At 43.1% G+C, this 22,943-nt stretch overlaps 1 protein-coding gene across 3 annotated transcripts in view; it reads left to right on the plus strand.

The window, feature by feature from the left end:
* LOC109888932 (protein O-GlcNAcase) overlaps positions 1–17,895 on the plus strand; it is a 32,857-nt gene extending 14,962 nt beyond the window's left edge. For 2 of the 3 annotated variants that reach the window (XM_031823306.1, XM_031823308.1), the window contains exons 11-18: positions 641–844; positions 3,605–3,779; positions 9,457–9,542; positions 13,892–13,996; positions 14,234–14,325; positions 14,549–14,741; positions 15,075–15,234; positions 15,593–17,895. In XM_031823306.1, coding sequence (XP_031679166.1) covers positions 641–844; positions 3,605–3,779; positions 9,457–9,542; positions 13,892–13,996; positions 14,234–14,325; positions 14,549–14,741; positions 15,075–15,234; positions 15,593–15,729 — 1,152 coding nt within the window. In that variant the 3' untranslated portion in view covers positions 15,730–17,895. Of the gene's footprint in view, positions 1–640; positions 845–3,604; positions 3,780–9,456; positions 9,543–13,466; positions 13,997–14,233; positions 14,326–14,548; positions 14,742–15,074; positions 15,235–15,592 lie in introns of all 3 variants that reach the window. The other variant, XR_004209805.1, reaches the window with a different exon arrangement.
* The last annotated feature ends 5,048 nt before the right edge of the window (positions 17,896–22,943 follow it).

The following is a 22,943-nucleotide window of genomic DNA, read 5'->3' on the forward strand; positions in this document are numbered from 1 at the left end:
GGTAGTCGTTTAGCTCAGTTACCTTTGCTTTCTTGGGAACAGGAACAATGGTGGCCCTCTTGAAGCATGTGGGAACAGCAGACTGGTATAGGGATTGATTGAATATGTCCGTAAACACACCGGCCAGCTGGTCTGCGCATGCTCTAAGGGCGCGGCTGGGGATGCCGTCTGGGCCTGCAGCCTTGCGAGGGTTAACACGGTTAAATGTCTTACTCATGTCTCATTGCAAAGTGCCTGAATACTTGTGCAAATAAGGTATTTCTGTTGTTTTTTTAAAATAATTTGCAAACCTTTCTAAAAACCTGTTTGCTCAGGATTTTTATTTAATACATTTTGTAATAAGTCTGTGAAGGAACAAAATGTGGGAAAAGTCGATCAGTCTGAATACTTTCCGAGGGCACTGTACATACAAATGTCTTTGAAAGTAATTGAAATACCCATAATTGTATTTGAACCCAGGTGTGTGTGTGTGTGTGTGTGTGTGTGTGTGTGTGTGTGTGTGTGTGTGTGTGTGTGTGTGTGTGTGTGTGTGTGTGTGTGTGTGTGTCTGACAATTACATACAAAGCTACTCAGATTATCCAAAGTGACTTACAATTAAATGACATATGTTCAAACAATTACATTTTGTTTGTCTTTCAGGATGTTTTTGTGCTTGGTCCCAATGAGAAGGTATTGTACACTGCAGAGTCTCTTTCTTTGGAGGACCTGATCCTGCTGGCTGAGCTCTTCTACCTGCCCTATGAGTACGGACCCAAGGCCCTACACATGCTCAAGGAGTTCAATTGGCTCCGGGCTAACTGCAGCACCGTCGGTGTCGACTGCAAGGGCAAGGAGCCAGAGAAGGTAGGTGGGGGGGGGGGGGGGGGGGATACCTAGTCAGTTCCACAACTGAGTGCATTCAACCGAAATGTGTCTTCCGCATTTAACCCATAAAAGTCTTAAGCCCTCTGTCAAAGCCGAGGGAGGGGTTCTACTAAGCTATATGGAATTGCTTTAAGAGTGTCATACCAAGCATCATTTTGTGGTTTGATTTTGAATTTTAAAACCCCTTGAAGTATCAAAATATATATATATTTTTAAATGTATATTATTTTTGACCTTACTGCTATTAGCCAGTACAAACGCATTGAATAACAGATTAGCTACATGGAAAAACAATTTGTGGAAGTTTGAACTGTCCTATAAGAAAGATCAGGAAACATTTGTTATTTATGATATTTTTTGGGCTCTAAACAGTATCTTATTTATTTAGTAGTCCCGGGGGAGCTGCGCAGAAGTAATGTCAGCCTGCGCAGAGAAGCACGAGATTTAAATAACAGGATTGAAGTTCACTCTATCAATGTTTCCCTTTACTGTGGAAATTGTGATTGAACCAATGCAATATTAGCCACTTTCAATGCAACATACCTAAACGAGGTTTTGATGTAGGCAGAATGCATAGGAGTAGGATTATTTTGCATTGAAAGGCATGAAGGGGACCTTCTAAACAGGTCAACATTCACAAGAGCCAGACGGATTACCAGGACATGTACTGCGAGTATGCGCCGACCAACTGGCACGTGTCTTCACTGACATTTTCACCCTCTCCGACTCTGTAATACCAACATGTTTTAAGCAGACTGTTATAGTCCCTGTGCCCAAGAACACCAAGGTAACTAGAGCATCTTGTTTCTAATGGTCTGAAGGTCTTTAGGTGTCTTTTGGCAAACTCCAAGCAGGCTGTCATACCCTGCCCCAGATCTGTGTCTTGACACAATCCTGTCTCTTTTTAAAGTCATTTATTGCTTTGAACAACACAACATTTTCAGTCTCCTCCTTGTCCTTCAGTGGATAAACTGGTTAATGTCAAGCCCTGCATGTTTTTTTCAAAATTATCATGGAATGTAGGCCTACATTGAACACCACACATTGGCAGCTACTGTCAGCTTTTCTATCGTTCAGCCATTTCCATGTTATGGGATGCATTTTCTCCATTGTTTTTGATGGTAGGCCCCTCCTGGTAGGCCTATTATGAACAAATAGCCACAGTAGCCTACTTGATCACTGTTAGTTTGAACTTAAAGCAAGTACAGCCTCAGTGTTCAGGGTAAACGCACACCGGAAGTTCAGCAGACCTGAAATTTGCTCAGTGCTGGAAAAACTGAGGCATCATTGACCGGGGGACCTTCAGACGAGTCTTGAGTGTCCTAGAGAAAAACAACCAACATGTTCGTGAGAGGGGTCACCTTTCCATAGAGGTGTCATAATAGTTTGTAGGCCCAACTGTTCAGACGCCACAGGCGATTTTGTGACCATGTCCAATGGTCTGACAAACACCGCTCTCTAGCTCTGTCACCTTTTTCCCGCAGATGCCAAAAAACATATCTCTAGCTTTAACTAACATTTTTATGGGGATTATTATTATGCTGATTAGATTTCAGTGGGTGTGCAGAATGGCAGATTGTTCCACCTTCCACCGGCTCTGGGATTCGAACCAGCGCCCTTCCAATTACTAACCCAACGCTTTTAACCTCCAGGCCACCCAGGTATTGGTAGAGAGGAGGGAGATTCTATTTATGTTAATTTTGTTAGTCATTACATTTTTTTCTGATATTCAGAGCTGAAAAATATTCAGGGTTGATGGTGGTGACGACTGCGGTACAAAATGGTGTGTGTGTGGTATCCTGAGAGGTCTACCCCGGGGGGTGGTAATAGAAGGGAGGTATGTGCTGCAACGTTGGCTCCCTCTGCTGGGAGTACACGAGCTGGGCACCCCGAAATGGATAGCTCTAAGTGGAGGTAATTAGGGGAAGTGCCTACCAGCTGTGGAGGACACATAAAAGGAGCACTGTGGCACACCGCGGGAGAGACCGACACAGAACCAAAGCTGAGAAGAAGGACTGAGCCAAACCTGTGTGCTTTTCTTTGTTATGTTTATTTTATGGCCTAGTAAAGTTGTGTTTGCTGACTAAAACCTCCCGGTCTCTGTGTTAATCTCTGCACCCTCAACCCAACACCCCACGGTTTACCACAGGTGGTTGTGTAGTGTCTCTAAGCAGCCATTGAGATGTTTGTCTAAAACACCGAAACTTGATCCATGCAGTGGCACACACACTGGAAAGTCGATACAATTAGTTCTGTCCAAGGCTGTGGATGAGTTCTGTCAGTGACCATGTTACCATTGCATATGTCTTTTAAAAGAGTCTCAACTGGCCCATGTTCATTAGTAGGACTAATGGCGGTCATGTGACCAAGGTCACAGTTATCATTTTTCAAATAGCCCACTTTAAAAAAAATCATCTCCACTCTGGACTGGAGGCAACTGCATGTGTCATATTTTTTAAAGCCCGGCGGTCCCGTTTTCAGTCAGCTGTTTGTTCCACATCACAAAATTCTAAAACTTCCTGGTTTTTCCTCGTCTTGTCTATATCGGCTGTTATACCTAAACCAGGCTTACTTTGCTGCTTTTGGGTCAAGTTTATCGACTTTGAAATTAAATTGAAGGTTCTATTATTTTCATTACGGTCTTCATCCATAGTCGTCGATTACACAGTTAAACAAAAATCATCATAGCCCCTTCTGTTATGTGCCCTAATGAACACCACCCTGTTTCCTGTCCTCCAGGTAGTGGAGTGGCAGTCCCGGGCGGAGAGGTTTGAGGAGATGTGTTGCTCGGTCATCCAGATGTTCACCAGGCTGTCTAACTCAGCCAACCGCACCATCCTCTATGACCTCTACCCCTACATCTGGGACATCAAGAGCATCATGTCCATGGTCAAGTCCTTTGTCCAGTGGCTAGGTATGCATGGACACACACACTCTCTCACAAACACACACACTGAACAGGTACATACGGTATGGACACCTGAAACGGTACAGCTTGATTCCGACTTCTCAGAGCCTCAAACAGTAAGTGTAGGACATGAAACACACATACAGTACTTGTCAAAAATTTGGACACACCTACTCACTCCTGGGTTTGTCATTATTTTTACTATATATATATATATGATACAATGTAGAAAAAAAATAGAAAAAAATATTATATATATATATATAATATTTTTTTCTATTTTTTTTCTACATTGTATCATAATGGTGAAGACATCTAAACTACACTGCTCAAAAAAATAAAGGGAACACTTAAACAACACAATGTAACTCCAAGTCATTCACACTTCTGTGAAATCAAACTGTCCACTTAGGAAGCAACACTGATTGACAATAAATTTCACATGCTGTTGTGCAAATGGAATAGAATTGAACAGGTGGAAATTATAGGCAATTAGCAAGACACCCCCAATAAAGGAGTGGTTCTGCAGGTGGTGACCACAGACCACTTCTCAGTTCCTATGCTTCCTGGCTGATGTTTTGGTCACTTTTGAATGCTGGTGGTGCTTTCACTCATGAGACAGAGTCTACAACCCACACAAGTGGCTCAGGTAGTGCAGCTCCAGGATGGAACATCAATGCGAGCTGTGGCAAGAAGGTTTGCTGTGTCTGTCAGCGTAGTGTCCAGAGCATGGAGGCGCTACCAGGAGACAGGCCAGTACATCAGGAGACGTGGAGGAGGCCGTAGGAGGGCAACAACCCAGCAGCAGAACCGCTACCTCTGCCTTTGTGCAAGGAGGAGCAGGAGGAGCACTGCCAGAGCCCTGCAAAATGACCCTCAGCAGGCCACAAATGTGCATGTCTGCTCAAACGGTCAGAAACAGACTCCATGAGGGTGGTATGAGGGCCCGATGTCCACAGGTGGGGGTTGTGCTTACAGCCCAACACCGTGCAGGACGTTTGGCATTTGCCAGAGAACACCAAGATTGGAAAATTCGCCACTGGCACCCTGTGCTCTTCACAGATGAAAGCAGGTTCACACTGAGCACGTGACAGACTTGACAGAGTCTGGAGACGCCGTGGAGAACGTTCTGCTGCCTGCAACATCTTCCAGCATGACCGGTTTGGCGGTGGGTCAGTCATGGTGTGGGGTGGCATTTCTTTGGGGGGGGCGCACAGCCCTCCATGTGCTCGCCAGAGGTAGACTGACTGCCATTAGGTACCGAGATGAGATCCTCAGACCCCTTGTGAGACCATATGCTGGTGCGGTTGGCCCTGGGTTCCTCCGAATGCCAGACAATGCTAGACCTCATGTGGCTGGAGAGTGTCAGCAGTTCCTGCAAGAGGAAGGCATTGATGCTATGGACTGGCCCGCCCGTTCCCCAGACCTGAATCCAATTGAGCACATCTGGGACATCATGTCTCGCTCCATCCACCAACGCCACGTTGCACCACAGACTGTCCAGGAGTTGGCGGATGCTTTAGTCCAGGTCTGGGAGGAGATCCCTCAGGAGACCATCCGCCACCTCATCAGGAGCATGCCCAGGCGTTATAGGGAGGTCATACAGGCACGTGGAGGCCACACACACTACTGAGCCTCATTTTGAATTGTTTTAAGGACATTACATCAAAGTTAGATCAGCCTGTAGTGTGGTTTTCCACTTTAATTTTGAGTGTGACTCCAAATCCAGACCTCCATGGGTTGATACATTTGATTTCCATTGATCATTTTTGTGTGATTTTGTTGTCAGCACATTCAACTATGTAAAGAAAAAAGTATTTAATAAGAATATTTCATTCATTCAGATCTAGGATGTGTTATTTTAGTGTTCCCTTTATTTATTTGAGCGGTGTATATAATAACACATGGAATCTTATAGTAACCAAAAAAGTGTTAAACAAATCAAAATGTATTTGATTTGAGAACGAGAAACGAGAAGCACTAGCATCTCGCTACACTCTCATTAATATCTGCTAACCATGTGTATGTGACAAATACGATTTGATTTGAGCCGGTTGAGAGAATGCCAAGAGGGTGCAAAGCTGTCATCAAGGCAAAGATCTGAAATCTGAAATACTACGTGATTCCATATGTGTGTATTTCATCATTTTGATGTCTTCATTATTATTCTACAATGTAGAAACTAGTCAAAATAAAGAAAAACCCATGAATGAGTAGGTGTGTCCAGACTTCTTACTGGTGATGTAGGTATGGGAAAAATATGTCAAGTCTTTAAGCTTCATGGTGAAGTCTCATGGTTAGTTTAGATAAGCTCAATACATACACAAAGATTAATATCATTTTGGTAAGCTTCTGTATGAGCATTAAAGATGTGTGTTTGGCCACATTGCAGTTTCTCCATGATAAGATTGATAGTGCCACAGTATGGTCTTTCATCTGCCATCCAGTCTTTGGTAGTTTAGTCATGTACATAGTGGCGGCAGGGTAGCCTAGTGGTTAGAGCGTTGGACTAGTAACCAGAAGGTTGCAAGTTCAAACCCCCGAGCTGACGAGGTACAAATCTGTCGTTCTGCCCCTGAACAGGCAGTTAACCCACTGTTCCTAGGCTGTCATTGAAAATAAGAATTTGTTCTTTAACTGACTTGCCTGGTTAAATAAAGGTAAAATAAAAAATATATTAATATTAATGAATCATCTGAACATGTACTGTATCTATAGTGCCCACTCCCCAGTCTGCTTAACAGATGATTAAGCATGTTTGTGGACTTGGCAATGCAACATTTTAATCTCTGTTCACCTGTGTTCAAGGTGAGTCTAGAGCAGACAGACTCACTCAGACAGACTCACTCTTATTGTCAGCTCTCCCAGTTAGTTTTAGGATCACTTCGGCTTCACTTATATATATCTTTCAGCGACAGACATCGACATCCGCTACATTGCTTTTCAATTGTTGTTTTTATTCCGTTTTAGTGCACTTTTTGATTTGTTGATTTTTACTTTGACTAACTGAATGCCGCTTGCACTGCTAGTCACCCTCTACAGTAACCCTAAATGAATTGGTCCACCACAACTAAGTGAATTGTCAGTATCAGTAGTGACAGGTCCAGAGATCGGGTACTGCTGCTTGCTGTGTGTGGTGGCTGCTGCGTTCACACACACACAGACAGAACCTGCTGCCAGCCTGTGTCTGGGGGGTGGGACGCAAGGGTAACCCCCCCACTTCCACCCCGCTCTGTGAGCTTGGAGAGCGAGGTGACTGACAGTGAAAGGCCATTCTGGTGCATGAACAAAGATAGTGATCGAATATCTGAGCCAATTTTATTATCGATCCGCATTGAAACGATTCATTTCATAAAATGCCCTCACTGAGTAATGCAGAGGTCAGCAATGTCGGTGCCGAGCCTATTCTCAACACATGCTCTATGTACCAGTGTTATTGATGGCTCAGAGTGCTTAGCCTCCACTGAATACTTTCTTCTAGCTGTATCAAAGCCCATACTCCTTGAAATTAAAATCACTCCAACTCACACACTACTCACGGATGCATGAACGCACATGTGCGCACAGACACACTTCACCTGCATGTAACATGTCTTGATAAGAGTCAGAACAACATTTCTGTGAGTGATCTTCTGTAGCCATTGGAAGCTATTTTGATCAACCCTGAAGCACCAGCATGGCCTGTATGTTACACAATAACCATGTTTCATTCACAGGTTTTTGTCCAGAGCTGAGAGCTCTAACCTATACAGTACACAGCAGGCAGCAAACCCACACTGGCAGAACTACAGCTAAATCGAAGCTATAACGGTGTTATGAAGTCTTAAACCAGTAGAACAATTTAGAAGCTAGAGAACCATTTTTTAGGTCTTTCTAAAGCGTGACCAGCTGTGGGCTAGCTAGACCAGAACATAAAGCAATCTAAAGGCTTTCCCACATCCGGTGAACCAGTCGGTATGTCTTGTCACGCTTCTCTATTATAACTAAACCGCGCTCGAGGCCCGATCAAAGAGATTATGTTCTAAGTATCTGTCCCCTTATTGGTCTGTAGCTGTGCAGCCGGCAGTCAGTCTTACCTCCTCCCCCCCTGGTGTTGTGACTGAGACACATTTACTAACGACTATCTTCTACTGTTCTCTCCCTTCACCGTGTGCAGATGGACAAATCCTCAGTACCAGTTTCTACTGCTAGTGGATCACCACTGGCCAATGTCTGCGCAGGCCACCTTTTCTGATTTGGTTATTGTTTTTAATTGTTTTTTTGATTTTCATATCAGATCCGGATGTTTTGATATGGGTGATGGAATGACAGTCACATTTTGCACAGCGAACTTGAGGAGCGGAGAGATAAACGTTAATGTTTTAGATCTTCTTTTCTCTGGCGCCGTTCCTTTCTCTCTAACATGTTTGTTTTTACAAGTAGGACTTTTGATGGAAGAGGCTTAAACCAGCACTGGATGCACCTACACACTGGAGTTCACATCTGGCTTTCAGAATGTTAGTTTCTCTACTGTCCCTCGCAGTCTGGTGTGTACTAACTATAGTACACACCGTATTTTCCAAATGCTGCTTTGAAAGTGACTAGTCGTTTGTTCACAAAAGCGACGAGCAACTTGCATTGCAATGTGAAACACTGAGACAAACAACTGTGAAATAACTGTTGTTTTATTTACATAGATATGTGTCTCCAATAATTATTTGATATCAACAAATGGCATGTGGTGGTGCTTTACTCCCAAGCACCTGAAAGCGAGCTGTGAATTCCTCCCTGTGGATGCATCTGTATGCTGAGTGGGGCCAGCCTCACCAGTGGAAGTGTTCTAGGTGTCAGGGTGAGGTTGCTACTGGATGTTTATAGCAGGAGCGTTGACTCTTCTGTCCTCTTCTCGCGCTGTGTCTGTCTCATCACATGACAGGAGACCTCATCACCAGGTTTGGGATCGTCTATCAATCTGATCTTACTCTATAGCACCTTTTTTTTGTCACAAACTGCTTCACAGGCACAGCAACCAATGATGGCAATGGCAATCATTCATATGTTTTGAAAGGTGTGACTGACAATAATAGGTTCAAGGTTGCTCTCGTAAGAACGGAGCGGCGTGCCAACACCAAAGTAGGTGTAGGCACTTGAGGTGCACTGAACTTTGCACCCCTTTTAGTTTTGTGTCTTTGCACAGAGCTGTCCTCTCCCAGTTGTCCTCTCTTCCTGTTTTGAGTCCTGCTCCCTGGTCATGTGATGAGGCAGGTTAGATGAGAATGTGACTTCAGATGAGGTGCTGGGGGGGCAACGGCAGCTGAAGCTTACACGGTAGGACGAGTTTCCCCTAGACACTGATCCAAGGTCAGATTAGGCTAGTTAGAGCGTGAATGACTTGGAAGTTCTCACTGCAAGTGAACCGGAATCCGACTGTCGAATTGATTCAGGCTTTATAACCTCAATGATTCCTCCCAGTTGAGAAACACCAAAGTAAGCTTTAGTTGCTCGAGCCCAACGTCCAACCAAACCATTTTCATACGAATATAATGAAAAAATATATATAATTTAAAAAGCATTTTCTTTGGAGTGATAGGTTATCATTATTTTCCAAAGTCCCCCCCCCACCTGCGACCTGTCAGTTAGTCCCGTTTTATCTCTGGTCCCCATGGTAATGCTGTGTCCCTCCGCCACTGTGTGCTCCTAACAGGGTGCCGTAGTCAGGCTACTGCACAGTTCCTTAGTGGAGACCAAGAGCCTTGGGCCTTTAGGGGCGGTCTAGCAGGAGAGTTCCAGGTATATGCTTACGCACTGACTTCACAGATTATAAAACTGTTTGTAATGCTAGTAAAGAAAATGAATTACGGGTTTTGTGTTGAAGAGAAAGTGGTTTGTTGCGCAACAGCAGATGTGAAAGGGTTTGGTCTGTCTAAGGTGGGCTGATCATGACTAGGAAGGGTTATACCTCTGAATCATGAGAATTTTTTTATAAAATGTCCATGTCTTGGACAGTGTGCCTGTAAGTTTCTGAAGACATTGGTCCAACCAGCATCTGGTATGGTCTGATCAGTCTGAAAAGGGCGAACTGACACCATAAAAAGCTGAAGGAGTCCCTCCAAGGCAGTGTTTTTCTAAAATTTGAATTTCTCTCAGCCGACTGCCCAAAGGAGATGCTGCTTTTCCACGGGGCACGCATATTCTGCCTATTCTCTGCGTGGCATTGCTAGGGTTAGATTCCCATGGCATCTCATTTATTTGCAGGAAAAGTCTCGCAAAATTCTACCCTTTTGCACACGCAAGGGTATGCATCGCAGCACCAACGAGAACGCAAGTGACACCACCCGCCTAGAAAAACTCCATGAGCAAACACGATACTCCTAGACTAAGATCAGATATCCCATGTTGGATTTTTTATTTATTTGTAGTAGTTGCTCTTTAAAAGACTCGGTGGTTGGTCTTCAAATAAAAATCTAATCAAATGTTATTTGTTACATGCTTCGTAAATAGCAGTTGTGGACTAACAGTGAAATGCTTACTTAAGGGCCCATACCAACCATGCAGAGAGAAAGAAAAGTAAAACGTGTAACAATACTATTAATACTAGATAAAAAATACTAACGATAAGTGGGTACCAGTACCGATCAATGTGCAGGGGTCTGAGGTAATGTAGGTAGATACCGTGCATTCGGAAAGTATTCAGACGGGTCCCTTTTCCCACATTTTTGTTATGTTATAGCCTTATTCTAAAATGTATTATATAATTGTTTTCCTCAATCTACACACAATACCCCATAATAACAAAGCAAAAACAGTTTTTTTTAGAAATGTTTGCAAAGGTATTCAAAATAAAAAACAGAACTTGTTCACATAAGTATTCAGACACTTTATGAGACTCAGTTGAGCTCTGGTGCATCCTGTTTCCATTGATCATCCTTGATGTTTCTACAACTTGATTGGAGTCCACCTGTAGTAAATTCAATTGATTAGACATGATTTGGAAAGGCACACACCTGTCTATATACGGTCCCACAGTTGACAGTGCACGTCATGCCAAAAAACAATCCATGAGTTTGAAGGAATTGTCCGTAGAGCTCCGAGACAGGATTGTGTCGAGGCACAAATCTGGGGCAGGGTACCAAAACGTTGAAGAACACCGTGGCCTCCATCATTCTTAAATGGAAATCATTCTTAAATGGAAGACGTTTGGAACCACAAAGACTCTTCCTAGAGCTGGCTGCCCTGCCAAACTGAACAATCGGGGGAGAAGGGCCTTGGTCAGGGTGGTGACTAAGAACCTGATGGTCACTCTGACAGAGCTCCAGAGTTTCTCTGTGGAAATGGAAGAACATTCCAGAAGGACAACCATCTCTGCAGCACTTCACCAATCAGGCCTTTATGGTAGAGTGGCCAGATGGAAGCCACTCCTCAGTAAAAGGCACATGCCAGCCCGCTTTGAGTTTGCCAAAAGACACCTAAAGGACTCAGACCATGAGAAACAAGATTCTCTGGTCTAATGAAACCGAGATTGAACTCTTTGGCCTGAATACCAAGTGTCACGTCTGGAGAAAACCTGGCACCATCCCTACGGTGAAGCATTGTGGTGGCAGCATTATGCTGTGGAGATGTTTTTCAGCAGCGGTAACTGGGAGACTAGTAAGGATTGAGGCAAAGAGGAACGGCGCAAAGTACGGAGATCCTTGATTTAAAACCTGCCCGAGGGGCTCTGGACCTCGGACTGGGGCGAAGGTTCACCTTCCAACCGTACAACGTCCCTAAGCACACAGCCAAGACAACGCAGGACTGGCTTCGGGACAACTCTCTGAATGTCCTTGACTTTCCCAGACTTGAACCCGATCGAACATCTCTGGAGAGACCTGAAAATAGCTGTGCAGCATTGCTCCCCATCCAACCTGACAGAGCTTGAGAGGATCTGCAGAGAAGAATGGGAGAAACCTCTCAAATACCGGTGTCCCAATCTTGTAGTGTCATACCCATGAAGACTCAAGGCTGTAATCGCTGCCGAGGGTGCTTCAACAAAGTACTGAGTAAAGGGTCTGACTACTTATGTAAATGTGATATTTCAGTTTTTGTATTTTTGGAAATGAGCAAAAAATTCTAAAACCTGTTTTTCCTTTGTCATTATGGGGTATTGTGTGTAGATTGATGGGGGGGGGGGGGGGGTGTTATCCATTTTAGAATAAGGTTCTAATGTAAAAATGTGGGAAAAGTTAACTTTATGAATGCACTGTGTGTACATATAGCTGTGAATAAAGTGACAGATAGTAAACGATAGCAGCAGGATATGTGATGAGTCAAAGTTTGTGCAAGAAAGGTCAATGCAGAAAGTCCGGGTAGCTGTTTGGTTAACTAGAAGTTGTTCTGGGTCCTGTTGGTTCCAGACTTGGTCTTTAGCTGTATCTAATGTTTAATATACGGTCACTGATGAAAATCTACACCCCTTGCACAGTTTTCACATTTTGCTGCCTTAAAATTCAATTGAAAAAGGGATAAAATTAGAATTTTTTTCCCCAATCTACGCAATCTACTACACATTTTTAAAGTGAAAGAAAAATTATAGAAAATGGACAGCAATATTCAAACCTTGTCTATGATTTTCAAGCAAATGCAAGTCATGACTGAGACTGGACCACTCAGGAACACTCAACACTTCTTGGAAAGCCATTCTGGTGTGTCATTGAGGGGCTAGGTTTTCGCAGGGCTAGGTTTTCAGAAGACTGAGTTGGGTGTTTCCTCCAACTTTTTACCTGGGCTTTGGTCCATTTCAAATTTTTTGGGATCCTGACAAACTCCCCCTGACGATGACGAACTTAATGCTGCCACCAAATATAGGGTTTCACTCTGTGTTGTATTGCATTCTCTTTAAATTTAGGACCAGAAGTTATTGTGTTTGCTGTGTTGTCTTGCAGTATTAATTAACACAGGATTCCTCCTTTTCACTTTGTCATACATGCCTGTAATGTGGAGTGAATGCAATGCTGTGTATCGTCTGTGTTTCCTAAGTATTGTGGTGGTGGCATCATGTTATGGTGTTTGTCACTGTCAGGGACTGGAGATTTTGTCACAATCTAAAAAAATATCTAAAAGGAGAATGGCTCAGTTAAAACGTTAGAGGAAACCCCGCCTCAGTCTTCTGAACACCTAACCCTGGATTTTTCAGTGGGAAAATACACACATTTTAATGCCAAATACACACCAGAATTACTTTCCAATAGTTGTTGAGTGTTCCTGAATGATCCAGTCTCAGTCCTGACTGGAATCTGCTTGATATCAGAGACGAGGTTTGAATATGGCTGTCCATCCATGATGCCCAACCAAGTTGACTTACCTGGAGCAATTTTGACAGAACCAATGGACTTGTCCAAAGCTGGTAGAGTCTTATTCAAAATGGTTTCCTAAGGTGCTTCCACCAAGTACTGGGGGGTGAAAACATATGCAAACAAGAAATATACGTTTTATTTTATTCGTTTGGAAAATGTTTTATCATTTTTCTTTCACTTTGTTTTCCTACTGATGTACACAACCTACTCCACCTTTTCAATTGAATGTTTGTTTGTTTTTTCTTTACATTTTAAGGCGGCAAAATGTGAACATTGTGTAAGGGGTGTGTAGACTTTCGCGAGGCATTGTATGTTAGAATAGTGTTTTGCTCCTGGAGTTTTGTCTCATTGTCAGCGCCAGCATCATGACTTCTCTTTACAGGAGGGCCACGGGCCCGGCCCTGCGCAGCGCGACAGCTCGAAGCGATGCCTTAGACCAGCCACGGGGAATGGATCAGCAACATCTCCTTTAGCCAGCAGCACCTTTTCTGAGACCAAGCCTTTGCTCTTCCAATATACACCTATAACTCATATTCCTGTCTTTAAAAAGAAAACATCCTGTATACGCTATGCTCTCATAAGAACAGATGTGATGATTTGCTGCTGCTGTTCACTGTTGAGCCAAAAGTACCACAGAAGCCCAGCAGTAAGTCTTGGATCATTGGCTGGTTTTAGCCTGCCTTTGACATGCAGCTGTTGTTGGTGCCACAGTGTCCCAGCAGTAGCAAAGGTGTCTGAAACGGTGAATGCAGAGACCCGGTGCCTGGTGTCAGTTTGACTGAAACGGTTTCTTTTGATCCCCGACAGAGATTTTTGCCGATCGACGGTGCAAACGATCTTTTCTTCCAGCCTCCCCCCGCACTGCCAACATCCAAAATCTATTCCATCAGGCCCTGCTATCCTAAAGATGAGGTGAGGAGAGTTTAAAAAATTATTTAAAAAATACAGCATTTTCCCTCTACATCAGTGGGTGTGTCTGTGGGTATGGGTGAGTGTAATTTCCCCTCTGGATCACTGATTCCTGTATTCACTCAGTGATTAGCTGAACATACTGGGTGTAACAGCACGCTGTTGGTATTCCCATCTGAGCTATCCTCGTTTTTAAATACTGCTTCTAGGCTCATCTGTGTGTGTCTGTGTGTGTTCCAGCATGCAGTGTATAAGATCTGCAGAGAGATGTACTCTGAAGGAGTGGAGGAACTGCCCTTCGGTGGAGAGGAGCCAGACCTCATAGGAGACAGGTAAGGTCTTTTTTTTTTTACATTTTAGTTGTCGCCCAACATTATTTTGAAGGGAAAAAAATGGAAGTGGAGACAATTCACCCTAATGAAGGTTCTATTGAGACTTAAACGATGGTAAAAACATTAAACAAACATTAAATCTGTGCAGCAAAATGATTGGTGGGCTGGAGTTTATTTTCAATGTCGTATACCTAACTAACAGTATGTTTCTCTGTTTTTCCAGGTTAGTAGGAGGGTTCCTGAACCTGAGTCCAGACTATGGATTTGTCCTGGAGGACGAGGAGGGGATCTGTGGTTACGCTCTGGGCACCGTGGACGTCAAGCCCTTTGTCAAGAAGTGTAAGATGAGCTGGATCCCCTCCATGCAGGAGAAATACAACAAGCCTGACTGCCAGAAGGACCTCTCTGATGCTGAGGTAGGAGACTGGGTTCACTCCGTTTCTTACACTTTTTCTTTTACTCCAACACACTGACACTTATTCTTTTTTTCTTTTTTATAAGCTGTGCAATGAGCGCGATATCTGTTGCCTACTTTAGTCAAATGCACAAATATCCCTTTCACACTATTGAACTAAGCCAATCAGAGCTGCACTAGACTGACTGGCCTGTGAAAGGAAAATAACCAAGCCAGCGCAGTACGGTTCAGCTGGGCATTGTTCCCCTGGAATGGGTATTATTGTACGTTACCCTGGACGAGAGTGTCTGCTCAATGACTAAAATGTCAAACAATTTCTCTTTCCTTCCTGTAGAAGATGATGTTGAGTTTCCATGAGGAGGAGGAGGGCCTCCCAGAGTCGTTCCTCTCCAACTTCCCTTCCCTCATTAAGATGGACATCCATGCCAAAGTCATCGATCCCAGCGTGGCTAAGAGCATGATGGGATGCCTGCTTTCCTGCCTCAAGGCCAATGGTAGGTGGTGTCTACAGAACCTGTCTCAATAAAGCACATTTGCTAGTCTATGAATGGTCCCTCGCAACCATCTATGAATCTACTATCGGAAACTTCAGTTGTCCGCATCCCAATTCTAACGCATAAGGATGGTTGTCATGAGCATGTAGGACCCACTTATTGTAAAGTTGTATTATCATCTCGTAATGGTCCTAACTATAAGTGCCAGCCATTTTGAGTTATACATAGACGTGACATTATTAGCCTTATAATAGTACATTAAGGCTCACACATGCTTATAACAAATGACATAAAGCATGTCAGCAGGTTTGAAGTAGTGTTACCGTAACTGTTACTTACTTATGTTAATCTGCACCAGGTTCCATCGGTGCCTTCTGTGAGGTGCGTCAGGCGGACAAGAGGATGATAGACTTCTACAGTAAGCTGGGTTGCTTCGAGGTCGCCAAGATGGAGGGCTTCCCCAAAAACATCATAATCATGGGCCGCAGCCTCTGAGGACAACGACGACATCACGGGACGCAGCTCCTGAGACAGCCCGGCGAGCCAAGCAACCACGGAGCTGTGTAGAGCGCTTCAGTCATCTGGGCCTAAGGATAACTGTCTGTTACTTTTACAAACCTACCGGTACTTGACGATTTTACACTTCAACCACCTGGACTAGACAAGGCTAGAGGCATCCCTGTTTTTAGATAGTGATCCGAAACAAAGCGGCTTGTACAGATTCACTGTGCTGCCACTAGAGGCCCAGAGCTCTGCTGGAATGAAACAGAATCCAAAACTGTAAGAGCCAAAGTAGTCGTCTGCAGCCCTGTAAAGCCGTGTGTGTTTATGGTGGACGGTTTCCCTCTTGTCATTGGTGTCCAGAGTGGAGTGGCAGTGACTGATCCCCATGCGGCTCCATGAAGTAGGAGCTGGTCAGGTGCCATCTACTCCCATTAGCCTTTCGGACCATGTGACCTGATTGTCAGTAGCCGAATGGGCATCTGTGCCTGTCGGGGGGTGTATTTAGATACTGCTGCATCTCAAATTGCGCTCTCTTCTCAATGTAACATGTTATTTTTGTCTGGTCGAAGGTAGTGCAGTGTATAGAGTATAGGGAGTGATTTGAGACTTGGCCTTATATCCTGACACTGCACTTTGGTTTAGGCCTAGCTGATGTGGGGGGGGGGGGTTAGGGAAAAGGGGCCTTTGAGCAGGTGGTCCCTGTAGCTTACAGAGTAAAGAGCGGTTTATGCTTCCACCTATACTGTAGTTTAACTCCCGAGTGAAAAAACCATTTGTCTCTTTGTGGTGTGCTACAGGTTCCCCAATAGTTTACTTAAACTTAAGTGACTTACATGCAGAGGAAAGCATACGATTGAGTGTTCAAGGAGACGAGAGAGTTATTTCCTGGAAACCCACCGGAGTAGAAATTAATAACCTCGAAGAGAGGAAGATGTGGAATTGGCCACGTGTGTTTCCACTCACTAAAAACATGGTTCTCAGTCTAGTCCCTTAACCCTTTTTGTTTTTGGCCATGCTTTTTTTTACAGTGCTATTTTTATGTTTATGTATTGCCTTTCAATAGGACTTTTGTACCTGTGGAGATCTCCAAGGGGCCTATTGCACTGTACTGTAGATCGCCGATGATTACCATGCACTCTTATCTACTGTCAATCCACCTGACAAATACATAAGGGGACATGACAATGGGATGCGTTCATTTTAGCTTGCCTGGTTGCCCTTGGATGGTCTAAAATGGGCAAACTCCACCATCCCGGTGCACGCTAAAACGAACGTGCCTCGCCTCAAAAGGTGGGCCATCGGCTCGAAAACGTCTCTCGATTTTTTCTTTTTTTGGTCACCAATCCAGTGCTCTGGCCCTTTAACCAAGAGAGACGAACCCTAACCTCCAAATCGTTTTCGAATTTGTGAAGATGGGACGAGACGTTTTAGACGCTTCAGCGCTCCTTCTGTAATGCAGCTGCTCTCGTACTTGACTTCACGAGGCGCGGCGAGGAACATGTACCACTAACCAGCTGCTTATCCGGGAGGACAGAACGTTCAGGTAGAAAGATACTATGTAGAACAGGTGGGATTCCATGCCAAGCAGAATGAGGAACCATGTCGGCTGTGTACGCCACATTTCCATCTGCGGCGTCATACGTTGCACGCACTTGAATGTCGAGCTACTGAGCGGCGGCTCTTCTCCTGGTTAGGACACTACCTACATCGACATGTCAATTCAAATATGCTTTTTAAAGGAATACCTCGTTACCTGATTTGTCTTCTGCCAGCCTGGATGTTTATAAATGAGTCTGAACGTTGAGCTAGTTAGATTGCAGTCCTTTTAGTCTGCTTTACTCATCCAACTCATCGCCCTCTGGACTAGTATTCTGTGGTGGACAAGTACGTTTCCCAGAGAGAATAGCAACATGTATCCTAGTTCTCCGCTGGTATTAAATGATTTACTTTTCCTTTAGTGTGTGTGTTTATATATATACTTTAGCTTCTTTTTTTTCCTGCATCTGCTGATTTTATGTTTAGCTGCAATTTGAAAGGGCTTCAATTATAGGCCTACATTGTTTGTTTGTTTTTCTGGTGGGGAGGAGTTTATTGATTAAAATGTACACTTTGTATGTGAAAGGAAAATTGTTGGTAATAAATATTAACTCATGGAAAGGTGATATGATTACTTAACTCGACACCCAGTCATATCAGGAAACAGCTGCAACAAATGTAACAGTTATAACGGTGCACTCGCAAATTATTCAGACCCCTTGACTTTTTCCACATTTTGTTACGTTAGACTTATTCTAAAAATCCACACACAATACCCCATAATGACAAAACAAAATCTGGTTTTTAGAAATGTTTGCAAAAGAATATAAAAAAAAAAACTGAAATCACATTTCACTTAAATATTCAGACCCTTTACTCAGTACTTTGTTGAAACACCTTTGGCAGCGATTACAGCCTCGAGTCTTGTTGCAGATCCTCTCAAGCTCTGTCAGGTTGGATTGGGAATGTTGCTGCACAGCAATTTTCAGGTCTCCAGAGATGTTCGATCGGGATTAAGTCCGGGCTCTGGCTGGGCTACTCAAGGACATTCAGAGACTTGTTGGAAAGTGAACATTCGCCCCCAGTCTGAGATCCTGAGCACTCTGTAGCAGGTTTTCATCAGGGATCTCTCTGTACTTTGCTCCGTTCATCTTTCCCTCGATCCTGACTAGTCTCCCAGTCCCTGCCGCTGAAAAACATCCCCACAGCATAATGCTGCCACCATGCTTCACCATAGGGGTGGTGCCAGGTTTCCTCCAGACGTGACGCTTGGCGTTTAGGCGAGAGAGTTCAATCTTGATTTCATCAGACCAGAGAATCTTGTTTCTCATTGTCAGAGTCCTTTAGGTGTCTTTTGGCAAACTCCAAGTGGGCTGTCGTGACACTTGGTGGTTCCAAACTTCCTCCATTTAAGAATGATGGAGGCCAATGTGTTCTTGGGGACCTTCAATTCTGCAAAAATTGGTTGGTACCCTTCCCCAGATCTGTGCCTCGCCACAATCCTGTCTCGGAGCTCTATGGACAGTTCTTTTGACCTCATGGATTAGATTTTCAATTCCCACATATGCTGGCTGCTTTTTCTTCACTCTGCGGTCCAACTCATCCCTAACCATCTGAATTGGGTTGAGGTCAGGTGGTTTTCGAGGCCAGGTCATCTGATGCAGCAATCCATCACTCTCCTTGGTCAAATAGCCCTTACACAGCCTGGAGGTGTGTTTTCGGTCATTGTCCTGTTGAAAAACAAATGATAGTCCCACTAAGCGCAAACCAGGTTGGATGGCGTATCGCTGCAGAATGCTATGGTAGCCATGCTCATTAAGTGTGCCTTGAATTCTAAATAAATCACATACAGTGTCACCAGCAAAGCACCCCCACACCAACACACCTCCTCCATGCTTCACAGTGGGAACCACACATGCAGAGATCATCCGTTCACCTACTCTGCATCTCACAAAGACATGGCGATAGGAACCAAAAATCTCAAATTTGATCTCATCAGACCAAAGGACAGATTTCCACCAGTCTAATGTCCATTGCTCGTGTTTGTTGGCCCAAGCAAGTATCTTCTTCTTATTGGTGTCCATAGTGGTTTCTTTGCAGCATTTTGACCACGAAGGCCTGATTCCTGCAGTCCCTTCTGAACAGTTGATGTTGAGATGTCTGTTACTTGAACTCTGTAAAGGAATGAACATTAGACCGGTGGAAATCTGTCAGATGACCAACACAATCACCCGACCTCAACCCAATTGAGATGGTTTGGGATGAGTTGGACCACAGAGTGAAGGAAAAGCAGCCAACAAGTGCTCAGCATATTTGGGAACTCCTTCAAGACTGTTGGAAAAGCATTCCAGGTTAAGCTGATTGAGAGAATGCCAAGAGTGTGCAAAGCTGTCATCAAGGCTATGGGTGACTACTTTGAAGAATATACTTTGGGTTTTTTCAACACTTGTTTTAATTATTAAATTATTATTCTACAATGTAGAAAAATTTAAAAATAAAGAAGGTCCCTTAAATGAGTAGGTGTGTCCCAACTTTTGACTGGTACTGTGTGTGTGTATGTATGTGTGTGTGTGTGTATATATATATATATATATATATATATATATATATATATATATATATATATATATATATATATATATATATATATATATATATATATATATATTTATTACAGACACACTACTGTTCAAAAGTGTGGGATCTCTTAGAAATGCCCTTGTTTTTGAAAGAAAACAAGTTATTGTCCATTAAAATAACATAAATTGATCAGAAATACAGTGTAGACATTGTTAATGTTGTAAATGAGTATTGTAGCTGGAAACATTAGATTTTTTTATGGAATATCTACATAGGTGTACAGAGGCCCATTATCAGCAACCATCACTCCTGTGTTCCAATGGCATGTTGTGTTAGCTAATCCAAGTTTAACATAACTAAATAAACATACCAAAATACATCTCAGCTCCGACTCATTTTCAAGTCCTCTCGCGGTTACGGTCCTAACCCTGGAATGGGTAGCACCATAAAGAAGCTGGCTTGATGAAAATGTCCAATGTCCATTTAGTCTGTTCTCGTTTTTGAATGGTAACTGTGTTAAGGTTGGAGTTTCAGGCGGCGTGAGGAGTATTGGAAAGGTATAGACCATAAGTATACAGCAGATCACCGATTTTCCTCACTTTGATTATGCTGCTAATCGGGCTACAAGTGTTTGAAAACCTTTTTTCAAAATTATAATTCTAGATTAGTAATAATCGCTTTGTTTAACAAATAACAATATTTTGGAGATTTTGTTTTCAAATAACGTAAAATGAGCGAGGCAAAAGGCCATTCTTCTTGAACATGGGGTGAGACATTGTTACCGATTTGTAAATAAAGCCAGGTTGTTATTTAGAATGATTTATTAATGTTTTTAGAGGGAGAGAAACCAAAAACCTACAATCTCATGGGCCTCCCAGTCGAGGCCAGCGTGGGTTTTTGAACCAGCATCTGTAGCAACACAGCTTGCACAGAGGCCTGAAGGTACCATGCTGTGTCACATGCTGACCACACAGGTCACGTGCGTAAGCGTTGCAAAATAAATGTACACATACAGTTGAAGTCAGAAGTTTACATACACCTTAGCCAAATGCATTTAAACTCCGTTTTTCACTTTTAATCCTAGTAAAAATTCCCTGTCTTAGGTCAGTTAGGATGACCACTTTAGTTTAAGAATGGGAAATGTCAGAATAATAGTGAATGATTTCAGCTTTTACTTCTTTCATCACATTCCCAGTGGGCCAGAAGTTTAAATGCACTCAATTAGTATTTGGTAGCATTGTCTTTATGAAGAATGCTTGGGGTAATTGTCCATTTGGAAGACCCATTTGCGAACCATGCTTTAACATATCCTCATGAAGCCATCTATTTTGTGAAGTGCACCAGTCCTTCCTGCAGCAAAGCACCCCCACAACATGATGCTGCCACCCCCGTGCTTCATGGTTGGGATGGTGTTCTTCGGCTTGCAAGCCTCTCCCTTTTTCCTCCAAACATGACGATGGTCATCATGGCCAAACAGTTCTATTTTTGTTTCATCAGACCACAGGACATTTCTCCAAAAAGTATCATCTTTGTCCCCATGTGCAGTTGCAAACCGAAGTCTGGCGGTTTTGGAGCAGTGGCTTCTGTCTTGCTGAGCTGCCTTTCAGGTTATGTCGTTATAGGACTCGTTTTACTGTGGATATAGATACTTTTGTACCTGTTTCCTCCAGCATCTTCACAAGGTCCTTTGCTGTTCTGGGATTGATTTGCACTTGTCGCACCAAAGTACGTTAATCTCTAGGAGACAGATCGCATCTCCTTCCTGAGCGGTATGACAGCTGCAATTAGCCTATCAGAAGCTTTTAAAGCCATGACAGTTTCTGGAATTTTCCAAGCTGTTTAAAGACACAGTCAATTTAGTGTATGTAAACTTCTGACCCACTGGAATTGTGATACAGTGAATTATAAGTGAAATAATCTGTCTGTAAACAATTGTTGGAAAAATAACTTATGTCATGCACTAAATATCCTAGATGTCCTAACCGACTTGCCAAAACTATAGTTTGTTAACAAGACATTTGTGGAGCGGTTTAAAAACGAGTTTTAATGACTCCAACCTAAGTGTATCATTCCATCCAACCCATAACACAATAGTCACTACTCCTAATTCCCTTTCTACAGTTGTAAACATACTAAAACATTCTCAAATCAATTAGTAAATATACATTAATCCCTCCTCTGGAACACTTATGTTCCACCACACCTAAAAACATGTTGACTTGAACAGGGAATGAGAAAAATGCATGTTTAATAATTTCACACCACCCTTGATGAGACGAAGACTGAGGAAAGAACCGTCCAGCCGTTCCATTCTATGCCCATGGGATGCTAGTCTCCATGCCCGTCTCCTTAATTTTCATCCTTTTTGCTTACGCAAAGACACAGAACATGAGTCTTGTATGCAATTAATTGTACCGTACCATCCAGCAATCCATATGTATTGATGCGATTTAACATACACATTTTGACGACATGGTAAAACAACCCGTTCATGGTTGACTCAAGCTATCATCTAGTGTTCTCTAATAACCTGTTAAGGGAATTTTTATCAATGATGACTAATTATGTATACATTTCAATCAGGACTGACTAATCCGAATACTATTATGTTACTATACATGTACTAATCAGAATACTAAATGTTACTGTATATGTATGAATGTTCTCTCTTGCTCCCAGTATTGAATATAATGTAGTCAAGAGTTTAGAACAATGATGGTCTGTTCTTTGGTACAAATGAATGAACTATCTCCAGACTGTCTAGAATGCTTATCTACACTGACTGACCTTGGCTCTAGGCGAGGAGGGAAGGCTTGAGATCTATAGAGCCTTTCTACCAGTGTCAAGAAGAGACGGAACATTTAGAAAACGCTGACGTCATTTTCAGTTTATAACCTGTGGAAAAATGTGTATGATCTCAGTACTCTCTTGATTAAAGGCTCTGTCCATTCTTATAAAATAAGGGTCATACAAATTCTTATGAATTGACAGAGTGTTTAATTGTAATTGGGAATTAAAACAGAGGAATCTAAATTCCTTCAACAATTGGTCCTTCGAAGCCGGGATCTAAAAATCCGTCCCTGCCATCT

This window comes from Oncorhynchus kisutch, linkage group LG4, assembly GCF_002021735.2.
Source record: "Oncorhynchus kisutch isolate 150728-3 linkage group LG4, Okis_V2, whole genome shotgun sequence".
NCBI classification, from domain to species: Eukaryota; Metazoa; Chordata; class Actinopteri; order Salmoniformes; family Salmonidae; genus Oncorhynchus; species Oncorhynchus kisutch.